The following is a 13,710-nucleotide window of genomic DNA, read 5'->3' as shown; positions in this document are numbered from 1 at the left end:
TGTAAATCCGTTTACTTGAATAATATATTGATAGACTGTCATTTTGGCGTAGAACACTGCTTCATCGTAGATGCAATTTGCCACAATCACGGCCATACAATATTGAAAATGATAATATCTGCTAATGGATTCAGCCGGGAAAAATCTTGTTTGTGAAAAAAAGGTTCAGCGGTTGTTCAATTTAGACTTTTTATTTCGGACTGACAGTGCTTAGAGCAGCGTTAAATTGTCTATTTTCGTATTTTTGCAGAGCTGGAATTGTATTGTTTTCTTTCTTGACAATTTTCTTGATGAAGGATTCGAGTTGGATTATGCCGGCCACAATGGCGACGAATGCAATCGTGAAAAGGGAAAGGACTTTCCATGAGAAACTGGATCGTTCTGGAACGATGGTTTCTTTATTTATGCTAGGCATAACAAGGTTTGTAGACTCAGTCAGACCATGTTTTCCTTTTACATAAATTTCGCAGCAGCCTTTTTGGTACAATTTCGCGCAAGCAGGAATATATAGTCTATCTTTGGTCACATGCTGCTGGCACATGTGGCACATTTTCTTTGTGCATGAAAAGGACGCGAAGGCCAATGGTGCTAGCATCAAGGCGACAGAAAGTCTTGCCATCGTTTGATTTTTTCCGCTGGCTACACAAATGCTGAATGGCATCAATGAGACAAGCCTTGTTTATATGCTCTTGGTCAGTGCTTTCAATGAAGGTATAGTATGAAATAGTAATTCCGCAGCATGGACATTTATTAGAGGGCGCCGTGAGTACATCGCCCTCCCGTGGTAAAAAATGTGTTTCAAGTTTTCAAGATTATTTCAATCAAAGAAATAACGACTAGATATCTTCATCAAGGAAAAGCCTGCCCTGACGGAGATTAATATAGCGTCCCCGATTGACACGGGTATATAAAAACATACTGTCACTCAATTTTAATTATGACTGATGCTTCATATTTAATGCATAAAATTGACATTTTCTTCTCCATGAAAGCGCTCCTCTGGTTCGTTTGAGGAGCATGATTTACTGTTGAAATACACATGAATGGACTCATATTTCACAACTAGCACAAATAATAAATAAGAAATGCAATTCAAAAAGGATAACAGAATATTCTTCATATGCTTATCGGGAATTCTTTCGTAATTCTTCAATAACCTTCTGTCTATCTTTTGGTGCCGCATCGAAGTATCGTTTCGCCTAAATATACTTTAATTATACGGATTAGCTGGCATGTTTTTAACAGTTTCTGAATATTTAATTGAGGGTTCTCCAAAGTCTCTCCATTTTCCTTCCGCCCAATTTGTGTTCATTTCCACCAAAAGGTCAATGATTTCCTCTTGATTTTTTACTTTGAATTTTTTATACAATACTTTTTTACAATACATTAGCCAATTCAACGCCTTTCATAAAGACACAGGTTCAATAATCCGCCATTCATTTTCGTCTATTTGAGTATCAGTCAGCACAACGGTTCGAGCTTGAGAATAAAAAGATGATTTAAAAGCAAGTAATTTACCGGAAAAGTATCCACCAAAGTTTTTATGAAGGCATACCCCAAGAAGTCGTTCGTTTTTCAAATTATCAGGGAGCCGTTCGTTGAGCGCTTTCGAATTATTGAAGATATATTCAAAAAAGCATCCATCTTTATATTCCTGTATATTTGATATTCTCAACGCTTCCTTGGATATCCGCCACATCTGACTAGAGGAAGATGTTACAAACATGGAGGAGTTGTCTCGAATTATGTCAGAAAGTGAATCTGAGTTACATTCTCGTTGACTAAATTTGTCAGTTTTTGAAATATCATATGATATCCAACATAGACTGTGGGAATTCAGATTCTATTGTGGATCATTGCTATAAATTCACTTACCTTTTGGTAAAGATATGCACATCCGCTAATGTGCATTACAGTTTGCATAAGAATTTTAGGTTGGCGATTAGGAAGCATCGTGTAATCATGAATAACATCTTTTATCGGATTAATTTTCTGAGCTCAGATAGTATAACTAATACTGTATAATGTAGATAAAGGATAATTAAACATTTTCTTGAGCGATTTCAGAGACCATTAGTGGAGACTCGCGAAGGATTTCCTTCGTCACAACGTCAATCGGATTTGCAATAGCTTCTTCCGAATTTAATATCTTTGGGAGAATGGACTTCTCGAAATAGTCTGGCTTTGAGATAACCAAATATCCCAGTGTATGCCCTCGATTCAGCTATCAAAAAAGTTCAGTATTTGAAACAATTATCGGGTAAAACTTGAAATTGAACTCATCTTGAATCGATCTTCCACAAGATCATCATAATTCTGCGTATCAAAAGTGTACAGTCTTTTTAAGTTTGCAAAGAATAAATCAAACTTCACAACCTTTGCTCGTTGTTAATTGCAAGAAACTTTCCTGAGGCCTTTTGATTCAAAGAATTCTTCCATTCTAAGAATTCAAACGTAAGATATAAATCAATTTATTCATGTCTGTAAAGGGTATGAAAGAAGAAAGAAAAGGTGAAAAAGGTTGTAGAAAATTAGTAAGGCATTGTGCCACCATTGCCCGCATCTGGATCATCGCAGGAACGTCCGAATGGCTTCGGGATTCCATTAGGACAGCACTGCTTCGAGTCTGAAAGAATAATTTTTCGCGAGGAAGATTACAACAGGCCCCGTAATAATTTTTGATCAGAAATGATCAGTCCCATGTGTCGAATTTGTTACGAACCAATGTTGTAAAGCTTGAAGGCAGATTCACCGTTCCAGCAACACGCCTTTTCTCCTCCTCCGGAAGCTTGTCTAACGCACTGCTCGTCGCTGTTGAAGTCAGAAACGAAGCCATATTGATCTTGGTTTGTTTCCTAAAAAGCGACTCCAAAAGCGCCAATAAAAGATCAACCGACCTTGTCAACAAAAGAGAGAGCTTCTGCAAAGGAAAGATCGCATTCACAAAGAGCTCTGGCACAGGTTCCAGCGGCGTCGGTACATTTCCTTCCTCGAAGTCCATATCGGATCTTAATCAACAAGTGACGACTAATGAAGGAGACTGAACTCACCATTTCGGAAATGCAACTTTCACCGAACTCTTCTTTTGCACATTTCGCGCACTGCTTGAATTTCTGGCACACAGTGTCCAGCTCATCGACAGGCTGTCCTTTGCCAGGATCAGATAGAGGACGATCTCCGAGTTCAGGACAATTGCATCCATAATCCGTGATGCTCTTGAAAATAAAAATGCTACGACTGAATAAAAATGCATTCGGTACCTTTTTGTCAAAGTCAGGGTCGAAGAGCTTCGCCATAGACTCAAACTGGTCGTATCTACGACCACCAAGGCCTGGTCCAAGAGAAAGTTGTCGGGGACTGAGAAGAACTTGTGCCTCGTCAACTGAATTTACAAATTAATTTGGATGCAACTCTTATCTCTTTTGTGCAACAAGTAATCTCTCGTTTGTTTAGGAGGATTACCTTCTTGAGCCAGAGCCAAGGAAAGGATAGCAACTGTGACCTTCATTGTTTTGCCTTTTTAATCTCAGAAAACTGGAGGAAATTATAAGATATCCGTGGGATGATTAGGAGCTTCGCTTTTATATAATTATGGAAATGAGATGTCAACGATTTGAATTCCAAAACGTGGCCAAAAATTAAATATGTCACTAATTATGTCACAAAAGGCAATAGCTAAATTAGACACTTCTAATTTTTTTTCGAAAAGCCTAACACAGTTTTAACTCAATAAGCCCCTCTAATTCGTGATAATTTATCCCTGATAAATAATAAGACTCGAAATAAGTATTTTTGATTATTAATTTTTATTGATTCTTAATCGCAGTGTCAATAACATCAGCTAGTTTTTTTCGAAGAATATCAATCTCTCTTCTTTCCATTCCAATGGCAGATGCGAGAGCTAAATAGGGATGCGGAAATGCGTCATGAGAGCTTCCATAATTCTTGAACGTCAAACCATTTATACTCTTATTGATTCCATCACAAGGAACAACTCTACAAAGGCTCGATAAGTTTTATAAAATCCTAAATTGAAGTCTAGACACGCTTGCCCACAGATAACCTGCGGTCAAACGGATGTGAAAATATGAGCTCACCTGGGACCGGATATGTTCCGTCTAAACAGTCTAGACCCCAAATCAATCAATTGCCTGTTTCCGGCATCTTCATCACGAATGAACCGTTTTAATGAGAGCGCAACTGACACTCCGTTGTATCCGAGAATTTCCATGCTTCTTTCTTCGCCAAAACTTTTCAATTCTGAAACAAGATAGGAGAAGTTCTCTTCTTGTTCCTTGATAAGTCGTTGGTATCTACATGGGTTGAAAATATTGAAAAATAATCCAAGTGCATTAAAATTTGCAACAGGAAGAATGCAGGATTAATTTTTTGAGTTTCAACCTTGCCCAGATCTCCCCATCTCGAGAAGTGTTATAAATAGGTCTAATATCGGACTCATGCATGCTCTGCCTGGATAATTCTTGGCAACCCTCTTGGTGATAGCATCTTCGTCCTCAATTATTTTATATTATTTTATATAATATAATGCTAGAAAATTCGAATGGACTACAATATCTGTGTCTCGTAGCCATGGAATAATTTAGAGAAGGCTCGGTAAACTTGCCTCCGAATGGGAAATACCTTGTGAGGGGAAAGAATGATTGATCCACCAACTGGAGTGAGGAAATTTTTATCCGTGGAGCATACGACCGCGTCGATCCTTGCCTTATTTTGGGATGTTGCGCACTCATGAACCAAATGCCTCGCTTTTTTTATCTTTGCGGAAGTCTCAAGCTTGCCTGGAAAAAATATATTCGCCAGCTGTAGCAGATTTCCGTACGTTCCGTTAGAAAGTAAGCACCGTTAACTATATGTGGAATTTCAAATTTTTTTGCTAATTTCCCAATACTAGGAATTTTGTCAGGACGTCTTGGCGCAAAGCAGGAGATGGTAGAATGGATGCATAAAATGTTTTCGGCCCCAAGAGATTCGATCTTCTCTTCGATTGCTTTCAAATTTGTTTCCAACTGATAGTTAACCATGAGGGGTTCGATGGGATGGACAATTAAATTCAACGACAACATTGATTTCAAACAGGATTTCTGATCTATTCTCGGCCAAATCACATGCTTCGCTGTCGGACGAGAATGTAAAAGAGCTAAATAAATTCTCAATCGAAATTTCTATGTTCAGTCTTTTAATTACCAATGAAGCACTCTCTAAGAGCCATCCCTGTAGCCATCGGAAGCACAAGACCAGATTTTAATCCCTTCGCAAAGTCTGAGAATGTATCTTCGACATAGCAACTTACATGAATTTTTGATATTGTTAAGTCTTCTTAGACCTTTTCCTTGATTCCAACTGCTCTAGTAGCGTCTAGCGCGAGTTCGTCTGTCACCTGGCAAATTATGGAGCTTCCCGCTGCTTTTGGCTGAGGATCCCGGATATTACCACTGCGCCCGATTCCATGTGTCAAGTTGAAATGTCGTTCTTAGGATAGATACAGCTGTCGATTCCGAGAAACACTCGTTTAGCGATCGTTCCATCTGTTTGTTTATACCATTCCTGATACCATACGGCTAAAAACTCTTCCTTCTCGTTCACCAGCTCCTACTTTGCCCGAGAAGTTATTACTTCAAAAAGGTCAAAAGCTAAAGACCAGCAAGAAAATTATATTTCCAAATAAGCAATCTACTTCAAATCTTCTGACCCTTTATTCCTGTCAGAAAGCGCGAGTTCAGAGATTAAATGCCTGATTTGGGCCTCCGGTAATCCATTATCCGGTAGCTGTTTATTTTCGATCAGATGCGTAACTAAATACGAAATATATCTATCAAGCTTCACTACATGTTATACCTATTTTTCTATAGCTAATAATATGCGAATCCGCAACAGATGAATGGGCTTCCGGTATTATACGACTTTCTGCCCCGGTTTTAACGAGACTCATTTTTCGATAATATCTAAAATATACACCACGTGAAAAGTTTAGTTATAGAACTTCTTCTATTTATTCTCAAGGGAGTATCCTTCAGTAAAAACAGACACGTGTTACTAGCCAACCATCGATCTCTTTCTTCCTCTCGCTCGCACCACTTCTAGTCTTTGAAAAATCTTTCGTTCCAACTCTACGCCATTTTTTCCTTCTCGAATTTTCTCCCGGTATCCTGTTAAAAATCCTGTCGTCAGTCCATCTCGCTTAGGATGAGCACTTTCCATTGCCTAAATATTGATACAGCTTGCCTCTTTCCCAAAACTAGGCGCCCTAATAACTGACCTTTTCCAAAACGTGCAAGTCTACTGCTCGGTTTTCTTCAGTCGAAGTTGTGCTCGACAATCCGAAATCAATAACTGACACTCTTGAATTCGAACCAGCCTCTGCTTCCGGGTTAATTATGAAATTAGAAGTTGTAAGGTCACTTTGACTGGCTTGACCTGCTTTTAGACGCTAAAATTTAAAGTAAAAATGAGATTGCTGGTGGCAGCCTTTCCCGTGAACAAAGCCTGCTAAATGAATGGCAGCAACCAAAGCGCCAATTTGAGCTCCAACATTTCCGTCAGCATCGTATACTAATCAATGGAGATTTCGGAACATTCGCAATAATCGAACCTTTGTCAATGAAATTTTTAACGGCGATGCCTTTGACTTTGCTCATGAAAACGCAACAACTCTCAAGATCGAAATGGAGGAGACGAGGGGCAGGGATATTCTTTTGGGCGCATTTTTTCAATGCTCTTGATTTGGCTTTTACACTCAACGACAAATAGCCTGCTTCAATTCTCTCAAAAGCCGATTCCCTGACTTCATTTTTTACATTGGTCTGGCGGATGTGCTTGTCCAACTCGGCAACCCGATATTTCTTTGAGAACCTCTCCTTGCAAATGACCTCATTTCCGTTTATTTTTGTCAGATATAGACGTGCCTCGGCGCCTATATTCACGTGAAAACGAAGAATCCGGGTAGAACCGCCAATTAGAAATTTTAAAGCCAAAGACAAATGAAATATTCTCCAAGCGGATGATCTTTTATCTTACCCTGACAGAAAGATTCTCCACTCTCAGGACAGACGTACTGTTCAGTCATCTGAAGGTTCAAGATCAGAATGCTTTGGAATACGATCATTCGTTATGAAACTAGGAAGGGAAAATACATTTCTATTCTTCTAGCACTGTTACTCGAAGAATGAGAAGAAGGAGTTATTAGGACTGTATCTCGGACAGTTTAAGGTTTATTTGCTGAACAGAGGTTGAAATGGAATGTTGGTAGACAGAATGGAAAATAAAGAAAAGTATTGAGCTTGATTGAATAGATAAGATTCGAAATCGGCAATTTACAGAAAAATTGAATGAATATTCTAGAAAGAATGAGCCATAAGTTGTTCATAAGTTAAAAGGATAGAACGAATGGAAAGGAGTAGTTGATAGTTTTTCTTTTGGCAGATTGCGTTTTGAGCAATTTAGAACTATCTATAAGGATGTCGTTGAGGTTTATAATACGCAGCTAATTCGCTTTTTCGATTTATTCGTGGCCCCATCATCGCGGGCTAGAAAAATATTGAAATCGAAGAAATATAACGAGTATATTTTTAAGTTGGTTGATAGAATAAAGGCAAGACTTACATTTTGGGGTGCGTACGCTGGGCTAAAAAAAACCTTTAATTTTTGGATACTCAAGAATATAGGAGTTTTAGATTTAAGAGGTAATCAAAATAGCACCTAGGCACAAACACGTTGATCACCGTTAAATTAAAATAACCACCACGAGAGTATTCGTCTACAGTTTAGTTCTTACCGATGTCAAGCGTCAGACCTCCACAAGATCTAACGTGACCGGTCTTTTACATGAAGTATTCAAATTTCTTCAAGGAAAAAATGAGATAAAGCTGACTCTAGGCGACTTACTTTGGTGGGTAAGGATTTGGTCCGTGCGGAGGCCCCATTGGCCTCGGCGGGTATGGTCCTCGTGGTCCCGGCCCCATGAAGCCCGGGTGCGGCCCATGTGACCGACCGATGGGCTGATGTTGAATTGGGCGTCCACCCTTTCCGCCGTGAGGATTCTAGATTAAGTGTTAGATTAGCAGCCATTGCTGAGAGAAGAAAATATGGCATATTAGATATGCTAGTACATGAGCGATTACATTTACACGGTAGCGAGTTTGATCTTGCACCCAGTCACTGGTAGACCCGTACGCGGACGCGGGACCATGCTCGTCCGTAGTTGGACTGTGGTTACAGGTGACAAACAGGTTAGCGAGAATATTTCTGTGAGTATTTTTTTCTCATGCTTATAACTTTAATTCAGTCCATCAGTGACAAAACATATTCCAAGTATAAGATTGTCTTTTTCGCATTTAATTATTCAAGAATTCGACACGGGAGATGTATGTGTCACAAATTTCTTTAAGTGGCATAATTTTTCGTTATGTAAAAAAGAACAAAGGGAATTAATTTGAATTGATTAATCTTCGATAGAAGGCGACTGAATTCGCTTTTACAATAACTTTCTCTGGAGAATTTCGAGAGAAAAATTGGAGATTATGTTCTTAATTTTTGATATCTCACGACTTCTATTTTCCATGTCACGTGTTTCCTGTGATGCCGTCGACGCGCGTCACCAACCCAACCTCGAGGTTTAGTTTTCACCATTTGAACAGCCATTCCACTCCGTAGTGCTTCTGAAGAGCAAATGGTCACACGTTTCCATTTTCGGAAAGAAGTGAGTTCAAATGGCATAAACCAATCACACCGGTACAACACCTTCCTACAGAAATTTCGAAAATATCTGCAAGATGAGCATAAAAAGACACACACGAAGATGAACAGTCACACCGAAAAGTGGATACCTTGAAGGTCCATGAATCGAACTCTTTGGGACTGGATGACGGAGTTTGTATCGGAGTGTGATTGGCTTGCCATTTCTCTCCGATAAAGATATTCCTGAGCGACTCTACCTTTGTAATGAGACTGGCTGTAACCCGGCATATAACTCGACGCAATCGACGGTTCATACTTCGACTTTCTATCCGACCTTGAATTCGCGTTATAACGAAGTACTGGCTGTATTTAATATATACCGATAATGCTTCGAATGTCTTGATCTTCCAGGGCTATAAGATCTACGAGACGAGTCTACAGATCGATTTCGGCGTTTTGCGCTTTTGGAACGCTTCTTTTTCTTCGATCTCTCGGAAGAGAGACTGCGATGTTTTCGCGATTTAGACTTCTTATGTTTGCGATAGCAGTCTGAGGAAGAAGAACTCGTAGACGAAGAAGCGCTGGAGTCCGAAGACGTAGACCTCCTCCGCCTGGATTTTGATCTGCCTCTCGATTTGGACCGTCCTCTTGAACTCGATCTCGATCGTCGTCGCGACTTTGAACGACCCCTTGATTTGCCAGGTGAACTCGATCTGGAACGACCGCGCGATTTGGAGCGACCGCGAGATTCAGATCTTGCTCTTGACTTCGATCGTCCTCTTGAAGACTTTTCTTCTAAAATCAAACGCTCGGCACTGCGTTGACGCTTTGCCTTTCTCACGGATTCAAATAATTCTAGTAGTAGAAATATATATTTGTCAGATATATATTTTCAGATATATTATCAGATAAAACAATATACAAATTCAAATAATTAGCTTAGAAAGAGATATTTTTATCCTGTTCCTTATCGCGCATTCGACGAGCTCGAGTGTCTGGTTCAGATTCATACTTCGTTGCCTTCTCCTGCTTAGTCGGATTCTGTTGATGATGAACGGTCTTTTTCGTTTTGCCTTTCAAGGATTGTTCGATGATTTGCCGATGGTTACCAAGGTCCGATTAACATAAATAAATCAGTGTCTTACAATCATCGCTTCTAGACTAGGCGAGTTTATGACGAACGGGTTCCGCTCGAAAAATGACCATGATTCGACGGTGAATTTCAATTAAATTAATTAACATCTATTGCAACATCGAAAATCTTTCCTGAAGATCTTGGTGAGTGTTCCCTGAATTCGTCGAGCTGCTGCTGATAGGTTTTGCCTTTGGGAGAAGAATGAACGGGTTCCGTTTCTGCGATCGGAGTCGGAGAATATCTTTTGATGTCGGATGGATTAAACTTCGAAGTGATCAGAGGAGCTTTTTTCGGGTCTGGTTTCGGCGGATTCCAAGTCTTAGTGACTGCACCTTTCGTATTGCTGCTAGGTCTTGGAGCGGCCTCGATTAAATCTCCTGCTGACTTTCGTCTGACTCGAGGCTGTGGCTTCGTCGGTTTATTTTCTGAGTAAATCATTTTGTTGGCTTCGCTGGATCCTGTTGAGCCAGTCGTGCCCATATTGCCGCCTGTCGAGCGACGAGGATTAGGAACAGGCTGCACGGGTACCTGCGGTGAGACGCGAATACCATTACTTGTACTCTTCACGAATGGGGCACTGAATCGGGCATGTTCGCCCTAGAAAATATTTGAACTCGAATGCATAAGCGAAAGAAATCAAGAGAGAAAATCGATTAGAAATTACCTGTTTTTGATGTTTTGGACCAGAGACGACAAATTTGAACAGTCTTCCACCACCATCCTGGGTCGTCAAACTTGAGGATTCTTTTCCATGCTGAGGAACAGCAGTGTTCAAGGACGATTCAGTCGGATGTGACTTAGTGTTCTTGGCGTGAGTTGAATCATGCAACACTTTAGGAGAATCGTTTACCGGGCGCGCAATCGAATTTGTTTGATTTTCGTAATCATGATTAAAGTGCTGTGATTGGTTCACAGCGATGGATGATTGAGTCGGTGTAGTGTACTTATTTCGGGTTGAAATTTTGGAATTATCATAATAATAAATACCAATAAATTATGGGCCCCGTGTGCACATTTTTCACGTGGACTGTCTTTTTTGGTAATGATTGCTAGTCTGCCAGCAAAAAAAATAATATAGATCGAATTTCTTCGTACTGAATTTAAAATAAGCTCGTTTTTAGTGGAATGATACCCAAGAATCCTGAGTCAAGATATTGAAAGATCTAACCCTTTGCCTGAAAGTCTGAGCCAGCAGCAGACCAATTTCCACCAGAATCACTCCTGTCTACTCCGAGATACTGTTTCGGCCGCGGTGGAATTTTCTTTGGCTTGGCGGCGACAGGAGGCTTCGTTTTTACTCTGGAAATGCTGGAGACTGGTTTATTTACTTCAAAACTATCTCAAAACTCTATGTCGCATATCATACGGCAGGTGACTAGCCATATGTAGACAGAAGAATCTTTTAGAAATATAAACGAACCAAAACTTAATGTCTCTTGTGATTGATAGTCATCATAAGAGTCTGTTTGAATCTGCTTCGATTCATTAGTTTGTGTCGCGGAGTTTGCCCGGGTCGCAGCTTTTTCTGCGGCAGGCGGGTGAGGAGCTGATGACGCTGGTCTTCTGTGTTGAGGAACTTCTGGAGCAACTGGAGGCGGTAGATCATAAATAGGTTCGTCTTGGTGCAAACTTTCGTGGTGCGTTGGTGTTTGATAGTGGATTGGTACGTGGCCATCGTCTTTTACGTAAATTCCTGATTGAGCGTGTCGCTGCTGGTGATGTATTTGCTGCGGTTGCTTTTGCTCGTGATAGCATTCGAGAAGGCCGTCGGAAGAGACGCTCCGTTTAGCGTAGCGCATGCGGTCCACACCCGAATAGTCGTAATCGTACTGTTGCCCCTGCGAGGAGAGTATTTCGTTGTCAATTTGTCGAAGGCGCTCGCGATGATCGTCCCGAGCGTACAGCGGCTTCGGCGGTGGTTTTGGTGGTGAGTTGGACACAAGCGCTATACGAGCGGATTTTTCGAACTGCTGGGCAAGTGTTCCGACGCCCCGTCGGTCTACAAAAAATAAATAAATGTCTAAATTTAGGGCGACAGAATGTTTTAATTTCCAGAAATTTAATAAAGAATCATAGCGCCTGAATTCCTTATAAAAGAACATTTGTATTTTCCAAAATTGCGGGAGCTACTATAATCAATGTTTTAATGGGTATGTTAAAAAATTCAAAAGGCAAAAAAATTACCATCGACGATATTGATGAGATAGAAATCTGAATTAATGAATTGTCGAAGTCTATGTAATGCGAATTTCTTCTTCTATCAAAAGTCGAGAAAAATTGTTATTTATTCAGAAATTTTACCTGGAATGATGATTTCTGAACGCGCTTCGGACGGTGGTAGCGCGTCGAGACTGTGAGATGTAACCATAGTTTCTGGTGGAGGAGGAAAATAATAGTCTGTAAGGAGGATTTTAAATGCAATCGTTAGCCGATTGTGTAGCAAAATTGACTTTGAATCCAAACTGAGTTAGAAGCTGGCGGCTGAGAGGAGCTTTCGAAGTTGTGCATTGCTGCTCGGGGCTCGAGGTAACTCCCGTCATCGTAATTCTCCTCATAGACTGATTGGTGAGGGTGCATTCGATGAGGAGAGCGGTTAAAAGATGGTGGAGGAGGAGGTGGTGGTACGATTGTATCCATTCCGTTGGACCTTGGCGGCGAGCTTTCAATTTGTCGCTCGTAAAGAGGTGCATTCTGCGGGTAGTAACTTGCTTTAGGCTTATTATCTAGTACTTGATATGCGGTTCACTCTTTGAATAAAACTAAAAAGCACCCAATCATCTTTTATGTCAAGTTGAATCATCAGTTCAGTGCCTAATAATACATAAAGAGCAATATCAGCACTGCAAGTTAGACACAAAGGAAGAGAGTCTCAGGAGAACAGGATACTTCTGTGATTTCCTATTCTTTGGCGTATTCAAGGCCATTTATAAGCAGATGATCTTGGCTATGCCAAAGACAGGAAAATCTCAGACAAACGACTTAAGCCTTTTCCTGTATTTAGAGGCAGGTTTTGTGTGACGAGGTACGGGCGGAGGACGAATTCGCTGTTGGTGAGCTGCCGGGCGAGAGGACTTAGAAAAATATTCTATAAATGGTCATTTATGTCCTATTTACTTGAAATCGAGGTTCGTTTCGATGGAAATGAGCTGGTTCGTGTCTTTGAGAGTAGTATTGCGGGTTTTGCCTATTCAAGAATTGATGCTCTTCTGCTCTATTCTGGCTGTAGTAGTATGGATCCTGACGGATATCATAAGACCCACCATTATTCATTCTCTGAGCTTCCGATTTCGACAATCTCTTAACAAAGGATCATGCATTCGCGCATCAAAGACTTCTTTCCTGCACTGACACCGCAGGAGCGGGCTTTTTGAAAAGACGATTTAACTCTCAGTCTTTTATTTATCAGCGCGAGGAACACTGATTCAGTGGAGACGAGAAACGCGTCAAAGAACAAACACCCACGTAAGAGGATTTACTAAAGCGCTATCTTTCTTTATTCGATAAATTAATATTGCAGTTGTATGAGACTAAGTTGGGGTACAGTTTGAATTCCAACTGGATTCGAGAGAAACAGAGTTTTGCTTGCTTTCTGAAGAATAAACAGAACACGGGTCTACAGACGAAATGAAACGGTGTTCCCCCTCTCTAGCTCAACTCTCGGTTTAGTCACGCCTTCAAAGAAGGTTTTGTGAGAAAACGTCATCATGTGCGCCGAGAAAAGTTCTCGTGCGTTGAGCTTTCGATCGGGAGAGATATGGCAGGGCGCTACCCTACCATTTACCGACCTCATCCGCCTCCAACGCCCATGTTAGGCGCGCTTGCTCTTTGTCTGAAACAGTTTTAGTTTTGATTCAAGCTCTAGAACGTTACCTAAAACTGTC

The 13,710-nt window shown here is 40.6% G+C and overlaps 6 protein-coding genes across 7 annotated transcripts; all 6 read right to left on the bottom strand.

Moving 5' to 3' along the window:
• Window positions 1-1,034: 1,034 nt before the first annotated feature.
• Window positions 1,035-2,334, bottom strand: LOC145707589 (cyanocobalamin reductase / alkylcobalamin dealkylase-like). 2 transcript variants are annotated; one of them, XM_081785139.1, is made up of 8 exons: window positions 2,268-2,311; window positions 2,056-2,224; window positions 1,876-1,976; window positions 1,685-1,703; window positions 1,519-1,608; window positions 1,408-1,479; window positions 1,244-1,350; window positions 1,035-1,199 (listed from the first exon to the last, which is right to left on the bottom strand). In XM_081785139.1, exons 2-8 carry the CDS (start codon window positions 2,072-2,074, stop codon window positions 1,125-1,127), a joined length of 483 nt encoding a protein of 160 aa, XP_081641265.1. In that variant the 5' UTR covers window positions 2,075-2,224; window positions 2,268-2,311; the 3' UTR covers window positions 1,035-1,124. The 2 variants fall into 2 exon arrangements, with proteins under 2 accessions (XP_081641265.1, XP_081641264.1); XM_081785138.1 differs by having other exon boundaries at window positions 2,056-2,334.
• A 121-nt stretch (window positions 2,335-2,455) lies between these two features.
• Window positions 2,456-3,557, bottom strand: LOC145707587 (uncharacterized). The gene is made up of 6 exons (XM_081785137.1): window positions 3,463-3,557; window positions 3,261-3,382; window positions 3,051-3,215; window positions 2,898-3,008; window positions 2,723-2,855; window positions 2,456-2,626 (listed from the first exon to the last, which is right to left on the bottom strand). Exons 1-6 carry the CDS (start codon window positions 3,506-3,508, stop codon window positions 2,532-2,534), a joined length of 672 nt encoding a protein of 223 aa, XP_081641263.1. The 5' UTR covers window positions 3,509-3,557; the 3' UTR covers window positions 2,456-2,531.
• Window positions 3,558-3,582: 25 nt separating this feature from the next.
• Window positions 3,583-5,777, bottom strand: LOC145709077 (O-phosphoseryl-tRNA(Sec) selenium transferase-like). The gene is made up of 8 exons (XM_081786760.1): window positions 5,753-5,777; window positions 5,345-5,490; window positions 5,206-5,269; window positions 4,841-5,158; window positions 4,642-4,799; window positions 4,407-4,513; window positions 4,098-4,313; window positions 3,583-3,996 (listed from the first exon to the last, which is right to left on the bottom strand). Exons 1-8 carry the CDS (start codon window positions 5,775-5,777, stop codon window positions 3,807-3,809), a joined length of 1,224 nt encoding a protein of 407 aa, XP_081642886.1. The 3' UTR covers window positions 3,583-3,806.
• On the bottom strand, window positions 5,489-7,081 carry LOC145707590 (uncharacterized). The gene is made up of 7 exons (XM_081785140.1): window positions 7,036-7,081; window positions 6,801-6,931; window positions 6,611-6,737; window positions 6,493-6,570; window positions 6,278-6,420; window positions 5,857-6,222; window positions 5,489-5,813 (listed from the first exon to the last, which is right to left on the bottom strand). Exons 3-6 carry the CDS (start codon window positions 6,654-6,656, stop codon window positions 6,055-6,057), a joined length of 435 nt encoding a protein of 144 aa, XP_081641266.1. The 5' UTR covers window positions 6,657-6,737; window positions 6,801-6,931; window positions 7,036-7,081; the 3' UTR covers window positions 5,489-5,813; window positions 5,857-6,054.
• Window positions 7,082-7,213: 132 nt separating this feature from the next.
• On the bottom strand, window positions 7,214-9,207 carry LOC145706733 (uncharacterized). The gene is made up of 7 exons (XM_081784166.1): window positions 9,075-9,207; window positions 8,952-9,028; window positions 8,596-8,675; window positions 8,139-8,228; window positions 7,903-8,057; window positions 7,621-7,642; window positions 7,214-7,544 (listed from the first exon to the last, which is right to left on the bottom strand). The coding sequence occupies exons 2-7, from the start codon at window positions 8,980-8,982 to the stop codon at window positions 7,464-7,466; spliced, it is 459 nt and encodes a 152-aa protein (XP_081640292.1). The 5' UTR covers window positions 8,983-9,028; window positions 9,075-9,207; the 3' UTR covers window positions 7,214-7,463.
• A 718-nt stretch (window positions 9,208-9,925) lies between these two features.
• Window positions 9,926-13,166, bottom strand: LOC145709076 (uncharacterized). The gene is made up of 8 exons (XM_081786759.1): window positions 12,944-13,166; window positions 12,814-12,900; window positions 12,295-12,526; window positions 12,131-12,229; window positions 11,246-11,828; window positions 11,005-11,128; window positions 10,494-10,772; window positions 9,926-10,426 (listed from the first exon to the last, which is right to left on the bottom strand). Exons 1-8 carry the CDS (start codon window positions 13,097-13,099, stop codon window positions 9,926-9,928), a joined length of 2,061 nt encoding a protein of 686 aa, XP_081642885.1. The 5' UTR covers window positions 13,100-13,166.
• Window positions 13,167-13,710: the final 544 nt, after the last annotated feature.

Source organism: Oikopleura dioica, chromosome XSR (genome assembly GCF_907165135.1).
Source record: "Oikopleura dioica chromosome XSR, OKI2018_I68_1.0, whole genome shotgun sequence".
Taxonomy (NCBI): domain Eukaryota; kingdom Metazoa; phylum Chordata; class Appendicularia; order Copelata; family Oikopleuridae; genus Oikopleura; species Oikopleura dioica.
Note: the sequence above shows the minus strand (reverse complement) of the source record. Positions and strands in the feature narration are given on the sequence as shown.

What these genes read in the sequence shown, in the direction of transcription:
- LOC145709077 (XM_081786760.1), bottom strand. Translation starts at nt 5,777, where the DNA reads ATGGATTACCGGAGGCCCAAATCAG. An exon ending in TCTTAGAGAGTGCTTCATTG is followed by an intron (nt 5,159 to 5,205) that starts GTAATTAAAAGA and finishes GAATTTATTTAG; the next exon opens with CTCTTTTACATTCTCGTCCG. An exon ending in CGGAACATATCCGGTCCCAG is followed by an intron (nt 3,997 to 4,097) that starts GTGAGCTCATAT and finishes GAGCCTTTGTAG; the next exon opens with AGTTGTTCCTTGTGATGGAA.
- LOC145707590 (XM_081785140.1), bottom strand. Translation starts at nt 6,656, where the DNA reads ATGAGCAAAGTCAAAGGCATCGCCGTTAAAAATTTCATTGACAAAG. An exon ending in TAAAAATTTCATTGACAAAG is followed by an intron (nt 6,571 to 6,610) that starts GTTCGATTATTG and finishes TCCATTGATTAG; the next exon opens with TATACGATGCTGACGGAAAT. An exon ending in ACTTGCACGTTTTGGAAAAG is followed by an intron (nt 6,223 to 6,277) that starts GTCAGTTATTAG and finishes ATCAATATTTAG; the next exon opens with GCAATGGAAAGTGCTCATCC.
- LOC145709076 (XM_081786759.1), bottom strand. Translation starts at nt 13,099, where the DNA reads ATGAATAATGGTGGGTCTTATGATATCCGTCAGGATCCATACTACTAC. An exon ending in GAAACGAACCTCGATTTCAA is followed by an intron (nt 12,901 to 12,943) that starts GTAAATAGGACA and finishes TATTTTTCTAAG; the next exon opens with TCCTCTCGCCCGGCAGCTCA. An exon ending in GAGACATTAAGTTTTGGTTC is followed by an intron (nt 11,129 to 11,245) that starts GTTTATATTTCT and finishes CAGCATTTCCAG; the next exon opens with AGTAAAAACGAAGCCTCCTG.
- LOC145707587 (XM_081785137.1), bottom strand. Translation starts at nt 3,508, where the DNA reads ATGAAGGTCACAGTTGCTATCCTTTCCTTGGCTCTGGCTCAAGAAG. An exon ending in ACCCTGACTTTGACAAAAAG is followed by an intron (nt 3,216 to 3,260) that starts GTACCGAATGCA and finishes TTTATTTTCAAG; the next exon opens with AGCATCACGGATTATGGATG. An exon ending in AAAGTTGCATTTCCGAAATG is followed by an intron (nt 3,009 to 3,050) that starts GTGAGTTCAGTC and finishes TTGTTGATTAAG; the next exon opens with ATCCGATATGGACTTCGAGG.
- LOC145707589 (XM_081785138.1), bottom strand. An exon ending in TATTGAACCTGTGTCTTTAT is followed by an intron (nt 1,351 to 1,407) that starts GAAAGGCGTTGA and finishes AAAAATTCAAAG; the next exon opens with TAAAAAATCAAGAGGAAATC. An exon ending in CAATTAAATATTCAGAAACT is followed by an intron (nt 1,200 to 1,243) that starts GTTAAAAACATG and finishes AAGTATATTTAG; the next exon opens with GCGAAACGATACTTCGATGC.
- LOC145706733 (XM_081784166.1), bottom strand. Translation starts at nt 8,982, where the DNA reads ATGCCGGGTTACAGCCAGTCTCATTACAAAG. An exon ending in CAGCCAGTCTCATTACAAAG is followed by an intron (nt 8,676 to 8,951) that starts GTAGAGTCGCTC and finishes TTTGCTCTTCAG; the next exon opens with AAGCACTACGGAGTGGAATG. An exon ending in CAGCGTACGCACCCCAAAAT is followed by an intron (nt 7,545 to 7,620) that starts GTAAGTCTTGCC and finishes ATATTTTTCTAG; the next exon opens with CCCGCGATGATGGGGCCACG.